The sequence below is a fragment of the Procambarus clarkii genome, chromosome 16 (assembly GCF_040958095.1).
Source record: "Procambarus clarkii isolate CNS0578487 chromosome 16, FALCON_Pclarkii_2.0, whole genome shotgun sequence".
Taxonomy (NCBI): Eukaryota; Metazoa; Arthropoda; class Malacostraca; order Decapoda; family Cambaridae; genus Procambarus; species Procambarus clarkii.
This window is the reverse complement of record NC_091165.1, coordinates 16,324,986-16,350,168: the sequence shown is the minus strand read 5'-3', so window position 1 is coordinate 16,350,168 and position 25,183 is coordinate 16,324,986. Positions and strand designations below refer to the sequence as shown.

General features: G+C 51.7%; 1 protein-coding gene across 1 annotated transcript in view; it reads right to left on the bottom strand.

Moving 5' to 3' along the window:
• The window catches only part of MCU (mitochondrial calcium uniporter), a 417,353-nt gene that overhangs the window by 357,315 nt on the left and 34,855 nt on the right, over positions 1 to 25,183 (bottom strand). Inside the window, exon 4 of the mRNA XM_069325516.1 lies at positions 10,354 to 10,438. Within this exon, the coding sequence (XP_069181617.1) occupies positions 10,354 to 10,438 (85 nt within the window). The remainder of the gene's footprint in view (positions 1 to 10,353; positions 10,439 to 25,183) is intronic.

Here is a 25,183-nt window from a genome sequence, read left to right as displayed (position 1 = left end):
ACAGCTGCACAACGCAAGCAGCTGCACAACGTAAACTGCTGCACAACGTAAACTGCTGCACAACGCAAGCAGCTGCACAACGCAAACAGCTGCACAACGCAACAGCTGCACAACGCAAGCAGCTGCACAACGTAAACTGCTGCACAACGTAAACTGCTGTACAACGCAACAGCTGCACAACGTAAACTGCTGCACAACGCAACAGCTGCACAACGCAAGCAGCTGCACAACGCAAACAGCTGCACAACGCAAACAGCTGCACAACGCAACAGCTGCACAACGCAAACAGCTGCACAACGCAAACTGCTGCACAACGCAACAGCTGCACAACGCAAGCAGCTGCACAACGCAAACAGCTGCACAACGCAACAGCTGCACAACGCAAGCAGCTGCACAACGTAAACTGCTGCACAACGTAAACTGCTGCACAACGCAAGCAGCTGCACAACGCAACAGCTGCACAACATAAACTGCTGCACAACGCAACAGCTGCACAACGCAACAGCTGCACAACGCAAGCAGCTGCACAACGCAAGCAGCTGCACAACGCAAACAGCTGCACAACGCAAACAGCTGCACAACGCAACAGCTGCACAACGCAAACAGCTGCACAACGCAAACTGCTGCACAACGCAAGCAGCTGCACAACGCAAACAGCTGCACAACGCAACAGCTGCACAACGCAAACAGCTGCACAACGCAACAGCTGCACAACGCAAACAGCTGCACAACGCAACAGCTGCACAACGTAACAGCTGCACAACACAGCAGCTAGTTTTGCATTTCCCAACATTATTCCCTCTCCTCTAACAAGGAGGGGGATTCTGAAGGGTGAAACTCGGGACAAATAATAGTTCTTTCAACCAATCAAACGCAGTACGATTTTCCCGTAATCCTCCTCTTGGAGTGAGCGGCACTCGGTCACCGTTTCTGGGAGGAATACTATTCTCTGCTTATCCTCACATTTCACACATATTTAGAAACCAAAAAGGAAAGAACTACCCTATAAACATTGTTTCTTTCCCCACATTTCTTTCCGTGTCAAGTGTCAGGAGTTATTTTTTGATGATGAATTGTGAAGCCACCAATCTGGGGAACATGGAGGTCGACGCATCAAGGACGAAGAGGGCACGTGCACCTTCAGTAAATCGACATCGAAGGCGAAAAGACAAACTGACCGACTAATTGACCCCTCATACCTCAGTCTCTGAATTCCTACCAGTTACAATGATTGAAGCCCTCAAGGATTCTCTCTCTCCCTCGTCTCAGGAGAGGAGTGGGAAAACGGAGTAACAGAGTCCCTGCTCAGGTATGAGCAAGGTCTACAGCTCCCGGCAGGCACTCTACACGGTGTCTGGAGAGACAGGCGGGTATGGACAGGGACAGGTTCAACCGCACTGAAGTACCTCCCATTCTCTCCAGACCCGGAAAACCTACTCCAAGTACACATCACACCACACCACTAGTACATACAATGATGGGAAAGGAGACCTGTTTTGAAATCGACCATTTTTTCCGGCCAGAGGAAGCGATCGTTAAACCAATCTTTACGACCATAGAGAACCTTAAAGACAAACTCTCACACATTCAGTGCTCAACCAGACTAGAAACAGTCCCGGACTACTTGGCTCTGCAGGTATGTTTTAAATTTTCCCTACTGGTATCCCGATTCTGCCAGGCCTCAACAATTTCATTAATAAGGTAAACTTAGCACAAGCTAGGGCGTCCAAGGCAACCTCCACGCTGCTGCTCAAAGCCTCCCACACAAGGCAGATGAGCGAAATTGAGCTCATTTTAGCCCACCTCCTAATGAAAGGATGGGACGAGAAGAGGATAGAGACCACCCTGTGGGAAGGTTTCAGACGTAAGAAGGCCCCGAAGCAGGGAAACCTGGAGAGACCCTATGACAGACGCCTCATGATAAGATCAGGGCAAACGTTGCACAGGTACAACCAATTTTTCTCGAATCCCCAGGACGGTACAATGCAGAGCCTCCTGAACGCTGTCGACAGGGCGCTAAACCAAGGGCAACAGTGAACCAACAACGTGAGCAGCAGGAAGCCCAGGCAGCCCCCAGGTCAGTACTTGAGCTACCGGATGACGATGATTCTAGCCTATGCCCTAACCAAGGTATACCCCCCTCCCAGCAAACCTGTCCTTCCCACTAAACCTAGGAACCCCAACCAGGCCACAGAACTGAACCAGAGGAGGAGCCCTTCCAGACAGGCACGCCAAAGAGATGACTCGTGGGCAAACCAGGGAGGGGAGAACGATCGAGACAGATCGAGAGCTGGGTGGGAAAACCCACCACGAAATGACAGGGAAAGATCTCAAGGAAACATTGGGTATAACAACAGAGACCCCTCCCGAGGCAGAACTTCCGCCCTAACGATAGAGGTAACTATAACAATAGGGGACAAAAATTTTTCCGAAAGAACAGAGACAGAAGCAGGTACAACAGACGTCATGCAGGGAACAACCACCAGACCAGACGCTGGAACAACATGAACAGAGGCGCCTTTGCTCGAGGCCGGCCAAGGACGGCAAAGGGGCCAGCCGGCCGAGCGGACAGCACGCTGCACTTGTGATCCTGTGGTCCCGGGTTCGATCCAGGGCGCCGGCGAGAAACGATGGGGCAGAGTTTTTTTCACCCTATGCCCCTGTTACCTAGCAGTAAATAGGTACCTGGGAGTTAGTCAGCTGTCACGGGGCTGCTTCCTGGGGGTGGAGGCCTGGTCTAGGACCGGGCCGCGTGGACATTAAAAAGCCCCGAAATCAACTCAAGATAACCTCAAGAGGCCAGCAAGGAGGAGACATTTTTGATTTGTTGCCGCCGAAGGCGGCTAGTTTATTGTGCACCCCATACTCATCCTGTGAGCGGTAGCGCAAAAGCATTACAGAGAGCTACATATTTACAGTAAGTCATCATACATTAATGGTAGGTTTTATCGTTAATACATAATAGTTTGGCCAATGGGGATATTACAGAGTCATAGGGGAGCTTCTGTTTATTATTAGTCCTCACAATACACTACTTGTTTCTGAATCTCATATGTCGTTCATCTACTGGAAGCAAAATGTGGGTACAGTGCAAGGATTTCAGGTAATTTATCCATGGTAATAAGATAGGTTGCCATATCATACAGAGTGAGCTTAGACTTATCTCTAAGAGGCTCAATTTTACAACAATCCAAGATATAGTGTTCGAGTGTGTGTCCCTGCCTATGTCCACACACTTTACACTTTACTTCATCTAGGGAGGAGACAGAGACGCAAAGTCCAACGATGGAGGTCAGAGAAGAAACGGAAACAACTTGAACTATAGCAGAGGAAGGGAAACTAAGACGAACAGTCATCTCGGAAGTCCCCCTCACCCAGTATGAAAGGAAACTGATGGAAAGAGAGTCTTACTTTTGTGATAGGCCCGCTGGCACGCAAGATACGACAGGATACCTCGGCAACAGCTTGGAACACAGTATCAACCAAGTCTGGAGCAACCTCCGGCCGGAGCAAGGTAAGTTACAACGGGCAACCCCCAAAACTAAACACACACACTTGTTAAGGTACCTCCACCCAAGAGAATCGAAACCCCGACCGAGTTACAACCTGGTAGGACTGAGGTCAGTGATACAGAACCTAAAGGAAGACCTCGGACTGGACACGGAGCGCAGACACAACTGCACAACGCAACAGCTGCACAAATCAACAACTGCACAACGCAACAGCTGCACAAATCAACAGCTGCACAACGCAACAGCTGCACAACTCAACAGCTGCACAACGCAACAGCTGCACAACGCAACAGCTGCACAACGCAACAGCTGCACAACTCAACAGCTGCACAACGCAACAAGCTGCACAACGGAACAGCTGCACAACGCAACAGCTGCACAACGCAACTGCTGCACAACGCAACTGCTGCACAACGCAACTGCTGCACAACGCAACTGCTGCACAACGCAATAAATAAACTTCTTAATGGTGCATTTGTGACCCAAAGCTTCAAACCCAGGCCAAAATTTCTGTCACATATCCAGAGTCTTGACATCCAGTCCGCCTCGAAAAAAAATTGACAAAATCAAGTATTCAAGTGTGAGTGGAGACGCGCATCTAGCCGTGTGTTTCCCTCCCGGGGGAGAGGCAACTGTGTATGGGGCGTTTACTTGAGAGTCCTCACCCTCCTGGGCCAAGGAAAAATAAAACCACTTTAGAGGTGTTGAAGTGAAGAGGTACGAACCTGTTTTGAACGAACAGGTGAGGGCCGGACAACTGGGAGAGGGTTCAGGATAGGGACTTGGAATGGGACGGACTTTAGGAGGAATGGTTCCCAGCTACCTGGACGGTCGGGGATTGAACGCCGACCTGCATGAAGCCAGACACGTGACTCCCCCCCCCCCCCCTCATTATGCGTGGCGAACAAGGACGTGGGCGAACCTTAATCCCTGCGAAGGTAGCTGTTGTTATTCATCTACACCTGACCACATACAGTGTACTGTGCCATCGTGTGTGGCGGCCCAAGTCTACTGTAGCCACGACACCGTCCCCTTCATCATTACTCTCCCTCCGTCTGTGGAGTAAGAAGTGGCGGCAGTTTAGATGGTAGTGGCCGCAGGGTTGAGCCGCCTGCGGTCACAGCCAGGCTGAGTATGTGGCACGGCTGAGTATGTGGCACGGCTGAGTATGTGGCACGGCTGAGTATGTGGCACGGCTGAGTATGTGGCACGGCTGAGTATGTGGCACGGCTGAGTATGTGGCACGGCTGAGTATGTGGCACGGCTGAGTATGTGGCACGGCTGAGTATGTGGCACGGCTGAGTATGTGGCACGGCTGAGTATGTGGCACGGCTGAGTATGTGGCACGGCTGAGTATGTGGCACGGCTGAGTATGTGGCACGGCTGAGTATGTGGCACGGCTGAGTATGTGGCACGGCTGAGTATGTGGCACGGCTGAGTATGTGGCACGGCTGAGTATGTGGCACGGCTGAGTATGTGGCACGGCTGAGTATGTGGCACGGCTACATATTACTCTCACTAGTATCGAGTATGACACATCTTAAGGTAAATTGCAAAGACCCTTACCCCCCCCCCCTACCATCTTCGTTGTTCTAAACTGCTTAACTGCATGGATAACTTTTGTCCATGTTGCAATAGTGACATTGCATACAAAGGTGATCAGGAGAAAGAGAGAGATAAAGAAGAGGGGAGAGGAGGGGGTGGAATGGGAATTATCAGGAGAAATTAAGAATGAATTATCAGAGTAGGAATGGAATGGAATTATCAGAGTAGCCATTAAGACTACTGTATATAGCACTTGGAAGGGATCAGGGTAATGACTTCGGATGGGACGGAGGAAGGAATGGTTCCCAACTACTTGGACGGTCGGGGATTGAACGCCGACCTGCATGGCGCGAGACCGTCGCTCTACCGTTCAGCCCAAGTGGTTGGGTAGAGAGAAAAGGGGGGGGGGGAGGGGGGGGAGGGGAGAAATACAGGGGGTCCAGGGTGGACTGCCATATCTAAGTAGTGTTGGTGGTTCACCTAACCAAACATATTGAAGTAGCCGTTCCCAGGAACCATATTATTCTCAGCTCCTCAATAAAGTTCAGTCATAACAAAAAATGTTTTTTTCATCTTAAGGTTATCTTGAGATGATTTCGGGGCTTTTAGTGTCCCCGCGGCCCGGTCCTCGACCAGGCCTCCACCCCCAGGAAGCAGCCCGTGACAGCTGACTAACACCCAGGTACCTATTTTACTGCTAGATAACAGGGGCATAGGGTGAAAGAAACTCTGCCCATTGTTTCTCGCCGGCGCCCGGGATCGAACCCGGGACCACAGGATCACAAGTCCAGCGTGCTATTCATGTTTTTACCTACCAGAAATCTTAGCCAAATATCCCCAGTTTGCTAACTGTAGGTAGTAACTAAGTGATTGTAACCTCTCCACCGCTGCCCACTGGATGGGGGGCGGTGTGCAGGACAAACATATCAATTGTGACACTAGCTGTCCACATATGTCAGTTGCTTAATTTAGAAACTGTACTTATGGTCGATCTCGAACCCATTGCTGATGTGACGATGTGCATTGACTTTTGTAACTAGCTCATCAAGATTGTAACTTGCTTAGCTAAATGAATTGTGGGGTTCAGTCCCTGAGCCCATTACTGTGCCTCTGTAACCCCTTCCACTACCTCCCACAAGATGAGTATGGGGTGCATAATAAATGAACTAAACTAACATGTATTTACATTATTCAAGACCTGACGAAAGAAGGGCTAATAATCTTTTTGCTAACGAACTCGGAAAAAATTATCTACATTTGTTTTGTAAAATATTACCAAATAATTGAGAAATTCTCAGGCAGTGTCGACAGACTTCAACACATGAGAATTCTGTAAATTAAATTTCAATTTCTAGTATTGGGCCTTAGACAAGCCGCCGGCTTCCTGCCCCCGTCGAAGCCACTAGAGATGGAGATCCTCAGGTAAACTCTAACAATTAATGGCACATAGAAGCTATACGGAAAGTTTGTAATAGTTTACCATCAAACATGTATCAATTAAATACATTACAATATTTTCATTTTCTTTGACATTGTCGGACTTCATTAAAGAAAACGTAGAACAGTCTCATATTTAGGGTAAACAGTTGTAAATTAATTTTAGCTTTCTGAGCTTTCATCACTAAAGCAAACTTTCTGGTAGGTCAGTAAGCTCTTGTGGTTGCCTTAATTACCATTTCCGATGCCTTAAGCTTAATATCAAACAATACAATATTACCATAGAAAAATATAATTAACAATATATTAATAACTTAACACAATTTGATTAAATAGATTGACGTTCAAAGAAAATAATCTTGGAATAGTCTTGTTCATGTAATCAATTGGCAAGAAAATAGTCATTGTGTTACAAATCTTCCCATGATCAGTGCTATACGTGACGTTATTTCTGAGATTCTTGGAAAGCCGTTGCATTTATATATTACATTGTGATACGTAAGTTTGGGTCTGTCTATGTTCACCGAAGGAATGTTTGTTAAGCGAAGATTGCGGCCCGTCCTCAGTCTATGTTCATTCCATCCAGTGCTCGACCTCAAAGAGGCCTTTATAAATGTTAACATGCTGTTCATTCAAAATATGAATTTTCTCAAATATAAATTAATATTGTTATATATTACGCGTATTGTGCATATTTAGGCATTGATTAGGTGTTAAGGTTCTGTTGGCTATTATTTGTATCACAGAACCACGGGCTGTGCTCGTTCAGCCCGTCCTCCAAACAAATATCCAAAAGTGATTCCATGCACCCGCCAAACCCCCCGGTGTTTATGAATGAAAAGCGGTTTACACACGACTCACAACTGCTGACATTCGAACATATCCGGAACAAGTGCTTCACTGACGAATTTTGTTCGAATCACAACGCTATAAATGCTTCACCCACGTACTACAAATACAAATAATCGCCAACAGAACCTAAACACCTAACCTAACCTATCCTATGCCTATATATACACAATATGCTAATATATTATAATATTAATTTATACTTGAGAAAATTCCCGTTTTGAATGAACATGTATGTTAAAATTTATGAATGCGTCTGTGGGGTCGACCGCTGAATGTAATGGACTTGAGTCGAGGACGGGTTGGCTGGTTACAGCTGGCTTGTTCATTGTCTCGCCTGTGAGACTGAGGCGAGAGTCGGTACATCGTTAGCAGATAATATAGTCACTTGCAACTCATTACAAACCACCACACCCGGGTTGTTGCGATGCCACCTTCCATCTTAAGGGAAACATCTCTTAACATAGTAACATCTCAAGGTCCCCCCCTCCCCCCCCCCCCAGTGTCTGGGTGAACACCAAGCAGTATTTAGACACATTTCTCTAAAATATTTTGCTAACTGTTGAAAGGACATATATAGTGATAGCTAATTGGTTATTAGCCGTGGAACTCTCTTTATTTCAGCCTTGTGTGTACATGGGAAAACTTACCTTGTGATACTGAAGCTTTGCAGAGAAGACGTGACGTATTGTCGAGTCTGTTAATATTAGCTTTATTAACTGCTAAAGGTATGTTATCCTATCCACGAGCTATGATACCCGAGTTAAGCGGCATAATTGTTGGAATGCCTGAGTAACTTTGTGATCATCCAAGCAACTTGGGCTAGATGGTAGAGCGACGGTCTCGCTTATGCAGGTCGGTGTTCAATCCCTGAGCGTCCTAATGGTTAAGACACCATTCCTTTCCCCTCTCCCCCGTCCCATCCTAACTCTTTATTCTGACCCCTTCCTGGTGCTATATAGCCTCGTGATGTCTTGGCGCTTCCCCCCTGATAGTTCCCTCCCCCATCCCTTCCCTTCCCCCCCCCCCCCAGGGGACGACCCTAGCTCCTGGCCCTGATAACTCCTCTGAAGACTTCCTCCTGACGCAGCTGCAGTAACAAGTACTCCACCCTGGCGGCTGTAGTACACTATACTGAGGAAGCCACACTATGGGAGCCCCACTATGGGAGCCCCACTATGGGAGCCACACTATGGGAGCCCCACTATGGGAGCCCCACTATGGGAGCCACACTATGGGAGCCACACTATGGGAGCCACACTATGGGAGCCACACTATGGGAGCCCCACTATGGGAGCCACACTATGGGAGCCCCACTATGGGAGCCACACTATGGGAGCCACACTATGGGAGCCACACTATGGGAGCCCCACTATGGGAGCCACACTATGGGAGCCACACTATGGGAGCCACACTATGGGAGCCCCACTAAGGGAGCCACACTATGGGAGCCACACTATGGGAGCCACACTATGGGAGCCACACTATGGGAGGAACACAATAGTGTAACATTAGTACATGCTCTTCCCCCCCCCCCTATAGTTACACTTCCATTGCACAAGCCAACTCTTCAGGCTTGTCCTTAAAGTCACTTTTCCTAATAACACTTATTAAGAACTTAGAAATTAAAGAAATAAAAAAGAACACTTTTCCTAATAAGTCTGAAGGACACTTTTCCTAAGAAGTCAAGGAACATTTATACCACACTTGACTTATTAAGTTCTTATTTCCCCCTGTGTAAGTATATTGAGCAGATGTTAATTGGGCTCTTCTGACTTCCCCAGAGGGAGGAGGGGGGGGGGGGGGTAGAGGTGAGACCGATGGGGATGGACTTCCACTCTTGCGGGGAATGCTGATAATTCTCTAATATTCGTGGTCGAGGGTTGATCATGGATTAGTTTAGGCAGTTAAATGCAGAATGGATAAATCAAATTGAAGGTCCTTGCAAGGACTAGGGGCACCAATTATATTAGGCAGGATAACAATCTGCCACTCTTAAGTAGTTAGGAGGTGTCGTGTTATAGTTCCACATTAGTTATTGAATTATTCATACCTATCCCAGCTAACAATATTTCCTATCACAATTACGGGCTGTCTAATATGTCTGATAACGTCTGATATGTCTATATAGCCTGATACACTGTCTGATATATGTCTGATAACTCCATGTCTAATAACATGGAAAAAACTTGAATTATGCGAAGTTACTAACAGCCCACCAGACTCTGAAGCACTGTGATGATTGTCTCTGGTGCCAGTCCAGCATCTTCCTCTGACCCCTCTCTCAAGGGGTCAGAGGTGGTCTCTAGGGGGTCAGGGGGTCTCTAGGTGACCCCCAACATCCCAAACATCTGACATTTTGAGTTGTTTTTTATCTTAATAAACGTACTTGAACCTCATGTGTCTATCTGACCTCAGCTCCTATTATTGACGCAGGCCCTGCCTGTCCGACCCTCACATCTCCCACGGTGTAAGAAAAAAGCCTGTGGGTGAGGGACATGGTTTTCTTATCCCAAACCGAACTCAAGAAAACAATAAACAATAGTCTTCTGAGTGCCAGCTGATGTTGACTATGTAAACATGTTTACATTCCAGGCGTAAACCATCAAGTCCTCAAAGGTAAAACAAATAACAATAATTTATTTACAGTTAATGTTAGTCAATTATTTACAGTTTCTTTCAACTTAATAACAAACACACACTGTGGGAGCCACATTGTGGGAGCCACACCTGTGGGAGCCCCACTGTGGGAGCCCCACTGTGGGAGCCCACATTGTGGGAGCCACACTGTGGGAGCCCCACTGTGGGAGCCCCACTGTGGGAGTCACATTGTGGGAGCCGCACTGTGGGAGCCCCACTGTGGGAGCCACACTGTGGGAGCCACACTGTGGGAGCCGCACTGTGGGAGCCACACCGTGGGAGCCACACTGTGGGAGCCACACCGTGGGAGCCACACCGTGGGAGCCACACCGTGGGAGCCATAGTGTTGGCAAGAGAGGTGGTGGAGTACCTTGTTGTGAAGCATCAGACGGGGAGGAGGAGCACCATCTCCTGCAGGAGGCCACGCTCGGGAGGGCGCCGCTCACCACCGGAACCTGCCGAAGGAAATGGACGGCTGTCACTACATGTGTTTATTGAGCACGGGGGGTAGGGTGAACACGGGGGTAGGGTGAACACGTGGGTAGGGTGAACACGTGGGTAGGGTGAACAGGAGGGTAGGGTGAACACGTGGGTAGGGTGAACATGAGGATAGGGTGAACACGTGGGTAGGGTGAACACGTGGGTAGGGTGAACACGTGGGTAGGGTGAACGTGTGGGAAGGGTGAACAACTTCATTTAATGAACATGTGGGTGAGATGAACACTTTACCTGTCGGCTCCAATTCCATTTGTTGTTACATGTCTTCAGAAACCCGTCCAGGCGTTCACTGGTGCTCCACTGTGGGGGAGACACTGTGGGAGTCACACTGTGGGAGACACACTGTGGGAGTCACACTGTGGGAGACACACTGTGGGAGACACACTGTGGGAGCCACACTGTGGGAGCCACACTGTGGGAGACACACTGTGGGAGCCACACTGTGGGAAACACACTGTGGGAGACACACTGTGGGGGAGATACTGTGGGAGCCACACTGTGGGAGACACACTGTGGGGGAGACACTGTGGGGGAGACACTGTGGGAGACACACTGTGGGGGAGACACTGTGGGAGCCACACTGTGGGAGACACACTGTGGGAGACACACTGTGGGAGACACACTGTGGGGGCCACACTGTGTGGGACACACTGTGGGAGCCACACTGTGGGAGACACACTGTGGGGGAGACACTGTGGGAGCCACACTGTGGGAGACACACTGTGGGGGAGACACTGTGGGAGAGACACTGTGGGAGACACACTGTGGGAGACACACTGTGGGGGAGACACTGTGGGAGACACACTGTGGGGGAGACTCACTGTGGGAGAGACACTGTGGGAGACACACTGTGGGAGACACACTGTGGGAGACACACTGTGGGAGAGACACAGTGGGAGAGACACTGTGGGAGAGACACTGTGGGAGACACACTGTGGGAGACACACTGTGGGAGACACACTGTGGGAGACACACTGTGGGAGACACACTGTGGGGAAGACACACTGTGGGAGACACACTGTGGGGGAGACACACTGTGGGGGAGACACACTGTGGGGGAGACACACTGTGGGGGAGACACTGTGGGAGACACACTGTGGGGGAGACACACTGTGGGGGAGACACACTGTGGGGGAGACACTGTGGGAGAGACACTGTGGGAGAGACACTGTGGGAGACACACTGTGGGAGACACACTGTGGGAGACACACTGTGGGAGACACACTGTGGGGGAGACACTGTGGGAGACACACTGTGGGGGAGACACACTGTGGGAGAGACACACTGTGGGAGAGACACTGTGGGAGACACACTGTGGGAGACACACTGTGGGAGACACACTGTGGGAGAGACACTGTGGGAGAGACACTGTGGGGGAGACACTGTGGGGGAGACACTGTGGGAGAGACACTGTGGGAGAGACACTGTGGGAGACACACTGTGGGGGAGACACACTGTGGGAGAGACACTGTGGGAGACACACTGTGGGGAGACACACTGTGGTAGAGACACTGTGGGAGAGACACTGTGGGAGAGACACTGTGGGAGAGACACTGTGGGAGACACACTTTGAGAGAGACACTGTGGGAGAGACACTGTGGGAGACACACTGTGGGAGACACACTGTGGGGTGTCACACACACACACTGTGTGTTAAAAGCTCTGTACCTCAAGGTACAGTCCTTGCACCGCTACTGTTCCTTATTCTCATATCTGATATAGACAAAAATACACGCCACAGCTTTGTGTCGTCCTTTGCAGATGACACAAAAATCAGCATGAAAATTACCTCTGCTGAAGACATTGAAAAACTACAAGCAGATGTCAACAAAGTTTTTGATTGGGCAGCAGAAAATAACATGATATTTAACAGTGATAAATTTCAGGTACTCCGGTACGGCAAAAATGAGGATCTGAAACATAATACAGGGTACAAAACACAATCGAATCTTCCCATAGTAGAAAAACAGCATGTCAAGGATTTGGGAATAATGATGTCCGACGATCTAACGTTTAGGGAGCATAACCAAGCAAATATCGTGTCAGCCAGAAAAATGATCGGATGGATTACGAGAACTTTCAAATCCAGGGATCCAATCACAATGGTTGTACTCTTCAAGTCACTTGTGCTGTCCCGTCTCGAGTACTGCTCAGTACTCACTTCCCCCTTCAGAGCAGGAGAGATTGCTGAAATAGATGGAATACAGAGAACATATACGGCACGCATAGACGAGATAAAACACCTAAATTATTGGGATCGTCTCAAAGCTCTCCAAATGTACTCTCTAGAAAGGAGACGAGAGAGATACCAAATAATATACACATGGAAAATACTGGAGGGTCATGTCCCAAATCTACACAGTAAAATAACAACGTACTGGAGTGAACGATATGGAAGAAAATGCAAGATTGAACCTGTGAAGAGCAGAGGTGCCATAGGCACAATCAGAGAGCACTGTATAAACATCAGAGGTCCGCGGTTGTTCAACGTCCTCCCAGCGAGCATATGAAATATTGCCGGAACAACCGTGGACATCTTCAAGAGAAAACTGGACGGTTTTCTAAGAGAAGTTCCGGATCAGCCGGGCTGTGGTGGGTACGTGGCCCTGCGGGCCGCTCCAAGCAACAGCCTGGTGGACCAAACTCTCACAAGTCGAGCCTGGCCTCGGGCCGGGCTTGGGGAGTAGAAGAACTCCCAGAACCCCATCAACCAGGTATCAACCAGGTATCAACCAGGAGATCCCACTGTGGGGGAGACACTGTGGGAGACACACTGTGGGGGAGACACACTGTGGGGGAGACACACTGTGGGGGAGACACACTGTGGGGGAGACACACTGTGGGGGAGACACACTGTGGGGGAGACACACTGTGGGGGAGACACACTGTGGGGGAGACACACTGTGGGGGAGACACACTGTGGGGGAGACACACTGTGGGGGAGACACACTGTGGGGGAGACACACTGTGGGGGAGACACACTGTGGGGGAGACACTGTAGGAGAGACACTGTGGGGGAGACACACTGTGGGGGAGACACACTGTGGGGGAGACACACTGTGGGGGAGACACACTGTGGGGGAGACACACTGTGGGGGAGACACACTGTGGGGGAGACACACTGTGGGGGAGACACACTGTGGGAGAGACACACTGTGGGAGAGACACACTGTGGGAGAGACACTGCGGGAGACACACTGTGGGAGACACACTGTGGGAGAAACACTGTGGGAGAGACACTGTGGGAGAGACACTGTGGGAGAGACACTGTGGGAGAGACACTGTGGGAGAGACACTGTGGGAGAGACACTGTGGGAGACACACTGTGGGAGACACACTGTGGGAGACACACTGTGGGAGACACACTGTGGGAGACACACTGTGGGAGACACACTGTGGGAGACACACTGTGGGAGACACACTGTGGGAGACACTGTGGGAGACACACTGTGGGAGAGACACTGTGGGAGAGACACTGTGGGAGACACAGTGTGGGAGAGACACTGTGGGAGACACACTGTGGGAGAGACACTGTGGGAGACACACTGTGGGGGAGACACTGTGGGAGACACACTGTGGGAGAGACACTGTGGGAGAGACACTGTGGGAGACACTGTGGGAGACACACAGTGGGAGACACACTGTGGGGGAGACACTGTGGGAGAGACACTGTGGGAGCCATTATTATGAATAACATTTGATATTGGAAACCAATTTGCAACTATCGTGGCCCTGAGGGAGATCATTAGGTTACTAGGTCCTCATTAGGTCTCCTGTGGTAGGGGCCGGGGGTCATGTTTGGGGGGGGCCGGGGTCTCCTGTGGTGGGGGCCGGGGGTCATGTTTGGGGGGGGCCGGGGTCTCCTGTGGTGGGGGCCGGGGGTCATGTTTGGGGGGGGCCGGGGTCTCCTGTGGTGGGGGCCGGGGGTCATGTTTGGGGGGGGGGGGCCGGGGTCTCCTGTGGTAGGGGCCGGGGGTCATGTTTGGGGAGGGCCGGGGTCTCCTGTGGTGGGGGCCGGGGGTCATGTTTGGGGGGGGCCGGGGTCTCCTGTGGTGGGGTCCGGGGGTCATGTTTGGGGGGGGCCGGGGTCTCCTGTGGTGGGGGCCGGGGGTCATGTTTGGGGGGGGGCGGGGTCTCCTGTGGTGGGGGCCGGGGGTCATGTTTGGGGGGGCCGGGGTCTCCTGTGGTGGGGGCCGGGGGTCATGTTTGGGGGGGGCCGGGGTCTCCTGTGGTGGGGGCCGGGGTCTCCTGTGGTGGGGGCCGGGGTCTCCTGTGGTGGGGGCCGGGGGTCATGTTTGGGGGGGGCTGGGGTCACCTGTGGTGGGGGCCGGGGGTCATGTTTGGGGGGGGGGCCGGGGTCACCTGTGGTGAGGGCCGGGGGTCATGTTTAAGGGGGGCCGGGGTCACCTGTGGTGGGGGCCGGGGGTCATGTTTGGGGGGGGGCCGGGGTCTCCTGTGGTGGGGGCCGGGGGTCATGTTTGGGGGGGGGGGGGCCGGGGTCTCCTGTGGTAGGGGCCGGGGGTCATGTTTGGGGAGGGCCGGGGTCTCCTGTGGTGGGGGCCGGGGGTCATGTTTGGGGGGGGCCGGGGTCTCCTGTGGTGGGGTCCGGGGGTCATGTTTGGGGGGGGCCGGGGTCTCCTGTGGTGGGGGCCGGGGGTCATGTTTGGGGGGGGGCGGGGTCTCCTGTGGTGGGGGCCGGGGGTCATGTTTGGGGGGGCCGGGGTCTCCTGTGGTGGGGGCCGGGGGTCATGTTTGGGGGGGGCCGGGGTCTCCTGTGGTGGGGGCCGGGGTCTCCTGTGGTGGGGGCCGGGGTCTCCTGTGGTGGGGGCCGGGGGTCATGTTTGGGGGGGGCTGGGGTCACCTGTGGTGGGGGCCGGGGGTCATGTTTGGGGGGGGGGCCGGGGTCACCTGTGGTGAGGGCCGGGGGTCATGTTTAAGGGGGGCCGGGGTCACCTGTGGTGGGGGCCGGGGGTCATGTTTGGGGGGGGGCCGGGGTCTCCTGTGGTGGGGGCCGGGGGTCATGTTTGGGGGGGCCGGGGGTCACCTGTGGTGGGGGCCGGGGGTCACCTGTGGTGGAGGCCGGGGGTCACCTGTGGTGGGGGACCGGGGGTCACCTGTGGTGGGGGACCGGGGGTCACCTGTGGTGGGGGACCGGGGGTCACCTGTGGTGGAGGCCGGGGGTCACCTGTGGTGGGGGACCGGGGGTCACCTGTGGTGGGGGCCGGGGGTCACCTGTGGTGGAGGCCGGGGGTCACCTGTGGTGCGGGACCATGGGTCACCTGTGGTGGGGGACCATGGGTCACCTGTGGTGGGAGCCGGGGGTCACCTGTGGTGGGAGCCGGGGGTCACCTATGGTGGGGGACCATAGGTCACCTGTGGTGGGGGCCTGGGGTCACCTGTGGTGGGAGCCGGGGTCACCTGTGGTGGGAGCCGGGGGTCACCTGTGGTGGGAGCCGGGGGTCACCTATGGTGGGGGACCATAGGTCACCTGTGGTGGGGGCCGGGGGTCACCTGTGGTGGGAGCCGGGGTCACCTGTGGTGGGAGCCGGGGGTCACCTATGGTGGGGGACCATAGGTCATCTGTGGTGGGGGACCATGGGTCACCTGTGGTGGGGGGCCGTGGGTCACCTGTGGTGGGGAGACCATGGGTCACCTGTGGTGCGGGACCATGGGTCACCTGTGTTGGGAGCCGGGGTCACCTATGGTGGGGGACCATAGGTCACCTGTGGTGGGGGCCGGGGGTCACCTGTGGTGGGGGACCATGGGTCACCTGTGGTGGGGGACCATGGGTCACCTGTGGTGCGGGACCATGGGTCACCTGTGTTGGGAGCCGGGGTCACCTATGGTGGGGGACCATAGGTCACCTGTGGTGGGGGCCGGGGGTCACCTGTGGTGGGGGACCATGGGTCACCTGTGGTGGGGGACCATAGGTCACCTGTGGTGGGGGCCGGGGGTCACCAGTGGTGGGGGACCATAGGTCACCTGTGGTGGGGGCCGGGGGTCACCTGTGGTGGGGGCCGGGGGTCACCTGTGGTGGGGGGCCGGGGGTCACCTGTGGTGGTAGGCCGGAGGTCACCTGTGGTGGTAGGCCGGGGGTCACCTGTGGTGGGGGACCATGGGTCACCTGTGGTGGGGGCCGTGGGTCACCTGTGGTGGGGGGCCGTGGGTCACCTGTGGTGGGGGGCCGTGGGTCACCTGTAGTAGAGGGCCGTGGGTCACCTGTGGTGGGGGCCGTGGGTCACCTGTGGTGGGGGCCGTGGGTCACCTGTGGTGGGGGGCCGTGGGTCACCTGTAGTAGAGGGCCGTGGGTCACCTGTGGTGGGGGCCGGGGGTCACCTGTGGTGGGGGGCCGGGGGTCACCTGTGGTGGGGGGCCGGGGGTCACCTGTGGTGGTGGGCCATGGGTCACCTGTGGTAGAGGGCCGTGGGTCACCTGTGGTGGGGGCCGTGGGTCACCTGTGGTGGGGGACCATGGGTCACCTGTGGTGGGGGACCATGGGTCACCTGTGGTAGAGGGCTGTGGGTCACCTGTGGTGGTGGGCCGTGGGTCACCTGTGGTGGTGGACCGGGGGTCACCTGTGGTGGTGGGCCGTGGGTCACCTGTGGTGGGGGGCCGTGGGTCACCTGTGGTGGGGGACCATGGGTCACCTCTGGTGGGGGGACCATGGGTCACCTGTGGTAGAGGGCCATGGGTCACCTGTGGTGGTGGGCCGGGGGTCACCTGTGGTGGTGGGCCGGGGGTCACCTGTGGTGGTGGACCATAGGTCACCTGTGGTGGGGGCCGGGGGTCACCTCTGGTGGTGGGCCGGGGGTCACCTGTGGTGGGAGCCGGGGGTCACCTGTGGTGGGAGCCGGGGGTCACCTGTGGTGGGAGCCGGGGGTCACCTGTGGTGGTGGACCATAGGTCACCTGTGGTGGTGGACCATAGGTCACCTGTGGTGGGGGCCATGACCGGCTCGTGGTAGCAAGCAAGGGTTCTAGCAAGTTCTCCTTGTCTCCGTCTGTGGCAGCAACGAAGTGTAACCGACCGAATGTGGGGAGCCGATGTGATCTCGGTGACCGAGGCGAGTGTGCAGTGTGTGAGTACTGTATGGAAGACTAACCTGGCGTGGAGAGTTGTAGTGATGATCGGTATTAGGGACTTGGGCGGAGGTTATGAGTTCAGGTGGTGACCGGGAAGTGAGGATAGGTTAATGGGTTTATTATTATCATGTAATTATATTTATGTAATTAAATTGGAAAAACCCGACGGCCTTTAATCACCTGCTATATGTTCTTTCATCGTGTTCCTGTATAAACCTCGTAGTACACCTCAAGGGTTCTGGTGTAGAGATCACATGGTGGAAGTAACTGTTCCTGAGGCAAGGGAGTTATAGTTGGGTGATCGCTGTGTTGGGAGTGAACCTGGGTTTCAGCGATTTTCAGGAGTTGGTGGCTGTATTGGGCGAGCCAAGTGGATAAATCTAACATGACTCATTAATGGTGGTAGGCTTCAGAAGGTCCCCCGGGATCATGTCACGGAGCTTCAGGGAGAGTAGAAGAAAAGCCACGAGGCTACACTGAGTTTTACTCTAGAGAAAAAAAAGAAGAGAAGCCAACGAGACATTATAGGCGAGATTCGCCCCCTGACATCAAGGCAGGGATAAGAGCCAGCTGGAATTGTTTTGCAGCTGCGCTCAGGCTATACAAGGGGAGAGAGTAAGGAGCCGAGGGGGTGTCGTGTACTAATGGGATCGACCAAGGGGCTCTGGCGGAATATTTTGCAGGTACAGCGGTCGGGAAGGTGTAAGAACAGGTGGACACACTCTGGGCAGATGGGCCTAGAGTAATGTGCTACAGCTGTGGTGAGCACAGCACGGAAGGATGACCAGGGAGCTGTGAGGTATCTACAGCGTGCCTCGGGGTTGATGTCCTGGAACGAGACGGCAGCATGGACCAGAGGGGACATGACCCTGGGGTAGGAATCTCCGTTGCTCTGGAGGCCAGGATCACGTTAGCTCAGAGCAACGATGGGACATTGACAACATTCACCAGGCTGGACAGCCTGGGGTTTGTCTGGGTCATGGAGGATCTCTGACCTGGCAACCATGGGAGCCTAAGACAGAAGAGAAGTGATGCGGCCAGTGGAACATTCGTTCGATGTGTGTGATCATTGTAAGCCTTATGTGGACAGTACAGGGCAGGATGTAAATTTTGTTTATGGAAGTGTTACTGAGGATGAAGAACCTTAGACTCATGTGTTGTGTAAACATTAATGACAAGTGTCATATTTGTTTAGTGCCAGCATGCTGGTCCGTGTTATATTTATGGTTATATATGTATTTATATGCCAGTAGCTTAGGACTATGTGCATTGTGGGATATTGGTAAAAATAAAATATTACAGAATGTTACCCATGCTACGATGCGGATTTAATGCAAATCAGATATAGTTGTTGTGGTTCACGTCGGGAAATTTTGTAAACATTATATGATATTATTCCTTCATGAATAATGTGAACTGTCAGTACGACGTTGTGGTGGTACATGTATGGTGGTGGCATCCTCCAGGTCCTTGTGCTAACGGAACCATTACAATGATACATATGGGGACATATGAGTGCTTGAGGAGGCGAGTGGTGTTGTGACCCACAAGTTAGGAGTGAACATTAGCTAGTGAATCAAGCACTACAACACTTTACAAATGATGAGTTGAAGTACATGTTAATTAAGTTGTCAGACTGGTCACACAGCGAAGGTCAAAGGGATTAAGACAGCCGTTACCACCCAGACGAATGTACCAGCCAAGAGAACAAAGGGTGACCGCTAGTTTCTGGTAACAAGGAGATTTACAGTTAATCAAATTATACCTTCCTTGGGATGCAGGTTGCAATGTTTGAGGCGATGACCGGCTGTAGGCAGTCTCGTGGTAGCAGCGGTCCTAGCAATTTTCCTTATCTCTGTTTGTGGCAGAAACGAAGTGAAACCGACCAAATGTGGGGAGCCGATGTGATCTTAGTGGCCGAGGCGAGTCTGCAGTGTGAGTATTGTGTGGAGGACTAACCGGGTGTGGAGAGTTGTAGTGATGATTCGGATTTAGGGACTTAGGGGAAGGTTACGGTGGTGAACAGGTTCACCACCTGAACAACGTAAGTATGCTGAACATACTCATGTTTAGCATACAGTATTTCACATGTTTATTAACCTTCATTTGTGAGTATAGGTCATTTGCTCACTGACCGAGGTGCGGGACATTTGCGGTCGGTCCGTCTGGGACAAGAGCGCTAGTGTATGCTATATTTCTTCAATCTTCGTTTAAAATAATTTTTCTTCGTCAAGACGCACGTGTCTGCTTGAGAATACCAGTTACTGTTTTACTTCTACAGTGGTGTGTTGCGCTCGCTCTCTCTCTCTCTCTCTCTCTCTCTCTCTCTCTCTCTCTCTCTCTCTCTCTCTCTCTCTCTCTCTGTCTCTCTGTCTCTCTCTCTCTCTCTGTCTCTCTCTCTCTCTCTGTCTCTCTCTCTCTGTCTGTCTCTCTCTCTCTCTCTGTCTCTCTCTCTCTCTCTGTCTCTCTGTCTCTCTCTCTCTCTCTCTCTGTCTCTCTCTCTCTCTCTCTCTCTCTCTCTCTCTCTCTCTCTCTCTCTCTCTCAGTTCTCTCTTTGATCTTCCTCAAAGAAACACACTTCAGGCAGATATTGTACCCTTCAGCGGTACAATATCTGCTATCAATTGTTCCATTCCTTGTGTGGGAGTCGTTGGCCCGTAGTGCAGTTTTCATGAGATGTTTCCTAGTTCTCCAGCCCGTCCTCCTAAGGTTTCCCAACGTCAAGAAACTGCCGTACTAAAGTGCCCTTATCATAACCTACCAGAGGACCCATAACAGAAAACGGGACAGTGTGTCAATTTTGTCAGCCGCTACCATTTTCTAGCACGACAATTTTTGGCCTAAGGGTAGAGTATACGTCAAAATACGACGTGCTATTAAGACGGGTTGAGTTCTCCGTTTATTTCTTTCCGGTCAATGCTTATGCTATTGAAAGTGTGTAGAGAGCAGCCCTTCCCGCTCCTAGCTTCTCTTGGCAGTGTTGTGTGGCTGTAGGTGTGGCTCTGGCGTTGTGGAGTGTGGCTGCAGGTGTGGCACTGGTGTTGTGGAGTGTGGCTGTAGGTGTGGCTCTGGTGTTGTGGAGTGTGGCTCTAGGTGTGGCTCTGGTGTTGTGGAGTGTGGCTGTAGGTGTGGCTCTGGTGTTGTGGAGTGTGGCTGCAGGTGTGGCTCTGGTGTTGTGGAGTGTGGCTGCAGGTGTGGCTCTGGTGTTGTGGAGTGTGGCTGCAGGTCACCATGTTCCATCACTGTGTTACTTACTGCTGTTTCACATTCATTCTGTAGCGAATCATAACTGTCACATGAGAATCTGCGAAGTAAGGCTCATTGCGTTTGTTTATGTCTTCGACTTACACCCAAACTGTCGTACTTAAGTGCCCTTGTTCTGACCTACCAGAGGACCCAAAACAGAAAACGGGACAGTACGTCAATTTCGCCAGCCGCTTCCATTTTCTAGTACGACCGATTTTGGCGTTAGGTAAGAGTATTACGTCAAAATACGTCGTGCTATTAGGAGGACGGGCTGCGTAGGGGGTGCCAATAGACACGCAAATAGGAAACGAGTTTAAAAATCAGCAAAAACATGAGTAAATACTAATTTGGGAATAGTGCTGTTGATTTGTGTTACAAATTGCTGTTGTAACGTAACATAACACGAGATGATGACCAGTCCACAACCCAGAAGCTGAAGCAGCAACGACGTTTCGGTCCGTCCTGGACCAGTCTTAAGTCGTCTGGACCAAACGACTTGATACTGGTCCAGGACGGACCGAAACGTCGTCGCGTGTCCATCTTCTGAGTTGTGACCTTAACAGTGTGACCTTAACAGTGTGACGCTGTTAAGGTCACACTGTTAAGGTCACACTATTAAGGCAACACTGTTAAGGTCACACTGTTAAGGTCACACTGTTAAGGTCACACTGTTAAGGCAACACTGTTAAGGACACACTGTTAAGGTCACACTGTTAAGGTCACACAGTTAAGGTCACACTGTTAAGGTCAAGCTGTTAAGGTCACACAGTTAAGGTTACACTGTTAAGGCAACACTGTTAAGGTCACACTGTTAAGGTCACACTGTTAAGGTCACACTGTTAAGGCAACACTGTTAAGGTCACACTGTTAAGGTCACACTGTTAAGGTCACACTGTTAAGGTCACACAGTGAAGGCAATACAGTTAAGGTCACACTGTTAAGGTCACACTGTTAAGGCAACACTGAGCCTCCAACATAAACTTAAGAGAGAATAATAAATGTGTTGCTGGATGTGAAAACGGATCTGAATTAACACAGAAATATCATATTATGACGCGCTTTTTCCCATGTTAACATTTTAACCGATTTTACATTGAAAATAACATTGAAACTATAATTTAAAATAAAGTGTAAATTTAGGCTTTACACAGCGTTCCCAGCAACACACACTCAAGAGACAAATGTATGTGAATGCATGTGTGTGTGTATATATGTATGTATATATGTATGTTTACGTATGTGTGTATGTATATGTGTATACAGTACATATGGAAGCTGATCAGAATTGCATTTCACCTTTGTAAATGCACATTAATGACACTTCGAACACTTTATGCATACGTAAATCTGTGTATCTATGTATTTACGTATGTAGGTTAGCTTAGCATTTTAAAAAGCACCGAATCACCTTCTGTGGTTGAGTGTTCAATAAATCCCTGAACTATATGTTTAACACTTCTCTAACCCTGTCCATGGAGGACAGAAGAAAATGTATATATGCTGGTTAGCATTGTAACTGTGTGGCCACGTCTGTGGTAGAAAATAATAATAATAATAATAATAAAAAGCATCTCTGAACGATGAGTATCTCTTCTTGCACGAAACACATATTGCACAAAATATTAAAATATGTAAGAGGACACAACATACAATTAACAATTCGATATAACAACACACATCAAAACGCCTCACTGTAAAAAAAAAAAATCCCCAATATATTATATAACATTCCAGCAATTTGAGGAATTTAAAATAAACCAATTTGTTATCCACACTTTTTTTTTAAATAATATTTTTGCAAATCTGCAATAATTGCTTACCATAAAGCTGATTAACAAGGGCAATAAAATAATGATAGTTATCTATGATATTTATTACAGGAGATGCAGGCTGGTGGTCCCCGAGATGGTGCTTAATACAAGGGTCCCCGACCTTCACAAGTTGGCCAGCCCCTGAGGTGAGGCGTGAGGACGAAGGGTGAGGAGACCAGGAAGGGTGAACGAAAGGGTGAACGAGAGGAAGGATAAACGAGAGGAAGGGTGAACGTGAGGAAGGGTGAACGAGAGGAAGGGTGAACGTGAGGAAGGATGAACGAGAGGAAGGGTGAACGTGAGGAAGGATGAACGTGAGGAAGGATGAACGTGTGGAAGGATGAACGAGAAGGGTGAACGTGAGGAAGGGTGAACGTGAGGAAGGATGAACGAGAGGAAGGATGAACGAGAGGAAGGGTGAACGTGAGGAAGGATGAACGTGAGGAAGGATGAGCGTGAGGAAGGATGAACGAGAAGAAGGGTGAACGTGAGGAAGGGCGAACGTGAGGAAGGGTGAACGAGAGGAAGGATGAACGAGAGGAAGGGTGAACGTGATGAAGGGTGAACGAGAGGAAGGATGAACGAGAGGAAGGATGAACGAGAGGAAGGATGAACGAGAGGAAGGATGAACGAGAGGAAGGATGAACGAGAGGAAGGATGAACGAGAGGAAGGATGAACGAGAGGAAGGATGAACGAGAGGAAGGATGAACGAGAGGAAGGATGAACGAGAGGAAGGATGAACGAGAGGAAGGATGAACGAGAGGAAGGATGAACGAGAGGAAGGATGAACGAGAGGAAGGATGAACGAGAGGAAGGGTGAACGAGAGGAAGGGTGAACGAGAGGAAGGATGAACGAGAGGAAGGGTGAACGTGATGAAGGGTGAACGAGAGGAAGGATGAACGAGAGGAAGGATGAACGAGAGGAAGGATGAACGAGAGGAAGGGTGAACGAGAGGAAGGATGAACGAGAGAAAGGATGAACGAGAGGAAGGGTGAACGAGAGGAAGGGTGAACGAGAGGAAGGATGAACGAGAGGAAGGGTGAACGAGAGGAAGGATGAACGAGAGGAAGGATGAACGTGATGAAGGGTGAACGAGAGAAAGGATGAACGAGAGGAAGGGTGAACGAGAGGAAGGGTGAACGTGATGAAGGGTGAACGAGAGAAAGGATGAACGAGAGGAAGGGTGAACGAGAGGAAGGGTGAACGAGAGGAAGGATGAACGAGAGGAAGGATGAACGAGAGGAAGGATGAACGAGAGGAAGGATGAACGAGAGGAAGGGTGAACGAGAGGAAGGATGAACGAGAGGAAGGGTGAACGAGAGGAAGGATGAACGAGAGGAAGGATGAACGAGAGGAAGGATGAACGAGAGGAAGGATGAACGAGAGGAAGGATGAACGAGAGGAAGGATGAACGAGAGGAAGGATGAACGTGAGGAAGGATGAACGAGAGGAAGGATGAACGAGAGGAAGGATGAACGAGAGGAAGGATGAACGAGAGGAAGGATGAACGAGAGGAAGGATGAACGTGAGGAAGGCGATGAAGAGACGAAAGTAAACAAGAGGAAGATGTAGAAAAACGAGAGAGGAGGGAGAAAGGGAAGGGACGGGAGAGGGAAGGGTGGATGGAGAGGGACAGGAGAGGGAAGGATGGATGGAGAGGGACAGAAGAGGGAAGGATGGATGGAGAGGGAAGGGAGAAGGATGGATGGAGAGGGACAGGAGAGGGAAGGACGGATGGAGAGGGACAGGAGAGGGAATGATGGATGGAGAGGGACAGGAGAGGGAAGGATGGATGGAGAGAGGATGGATGGAGAGGGACAGGAGAAGGATGGATGGATGGAGAGGAACAGGAGAGTGATGGATGGATGGAGAGGGACAGGAGAGGGAATGATGGATGGAGAGGGACAGGAGAGGGAAGGATGGATGGAGAGAGGATGGATGGAGAGGGACAGGAGAAGGATGGATGGAGAGGGACAGGAGAGTGATGGATGGATGGAGAGGGACAGGATAGGGATGGATGGAGAGGGACAGGAGAGGGATGGATGGATGGAGAGGGACAGGAGAGGGATGGATGGATGGATGGAGAGGGACAGGAGAGGGATGGATGGATGGAGAGGGACAGGAGAGGGATGGATGGATGGATGGATGGAGAGGGACAGGAGAGGGATGGATGGAGAGGGACAGGAGAGGGATGGATGGAGAGGGACAGGAGAGGGATGGATGGAGAGGGATGGATGGAGAGGGACAGGAGAGGGATGGATGGATGGAGAGGGACAGGAGAGGGATGGATGGATGGATGGAAAGGGACAGGAGAGGGTAGGATGGATGGAGAGGGTAGGATGGATGGAGAGGGACAGGAGAGGGTAGGATGGATGGAGAGGGACAGGAGAGGGTAGGATGGAGAGGGACAGGAGAGGGTAGGATGGATGGAGAGAGAAGGATGGATGGAGAGGGACAGGAGAGGGAAGGATGGATGGAGAGCGACAGGAGAGGGTAGGATGGATGGAGAGAGAAGGATGGATGGAGAGGAACAGGAGAGGGAGGGATGGATGGATGGAGAG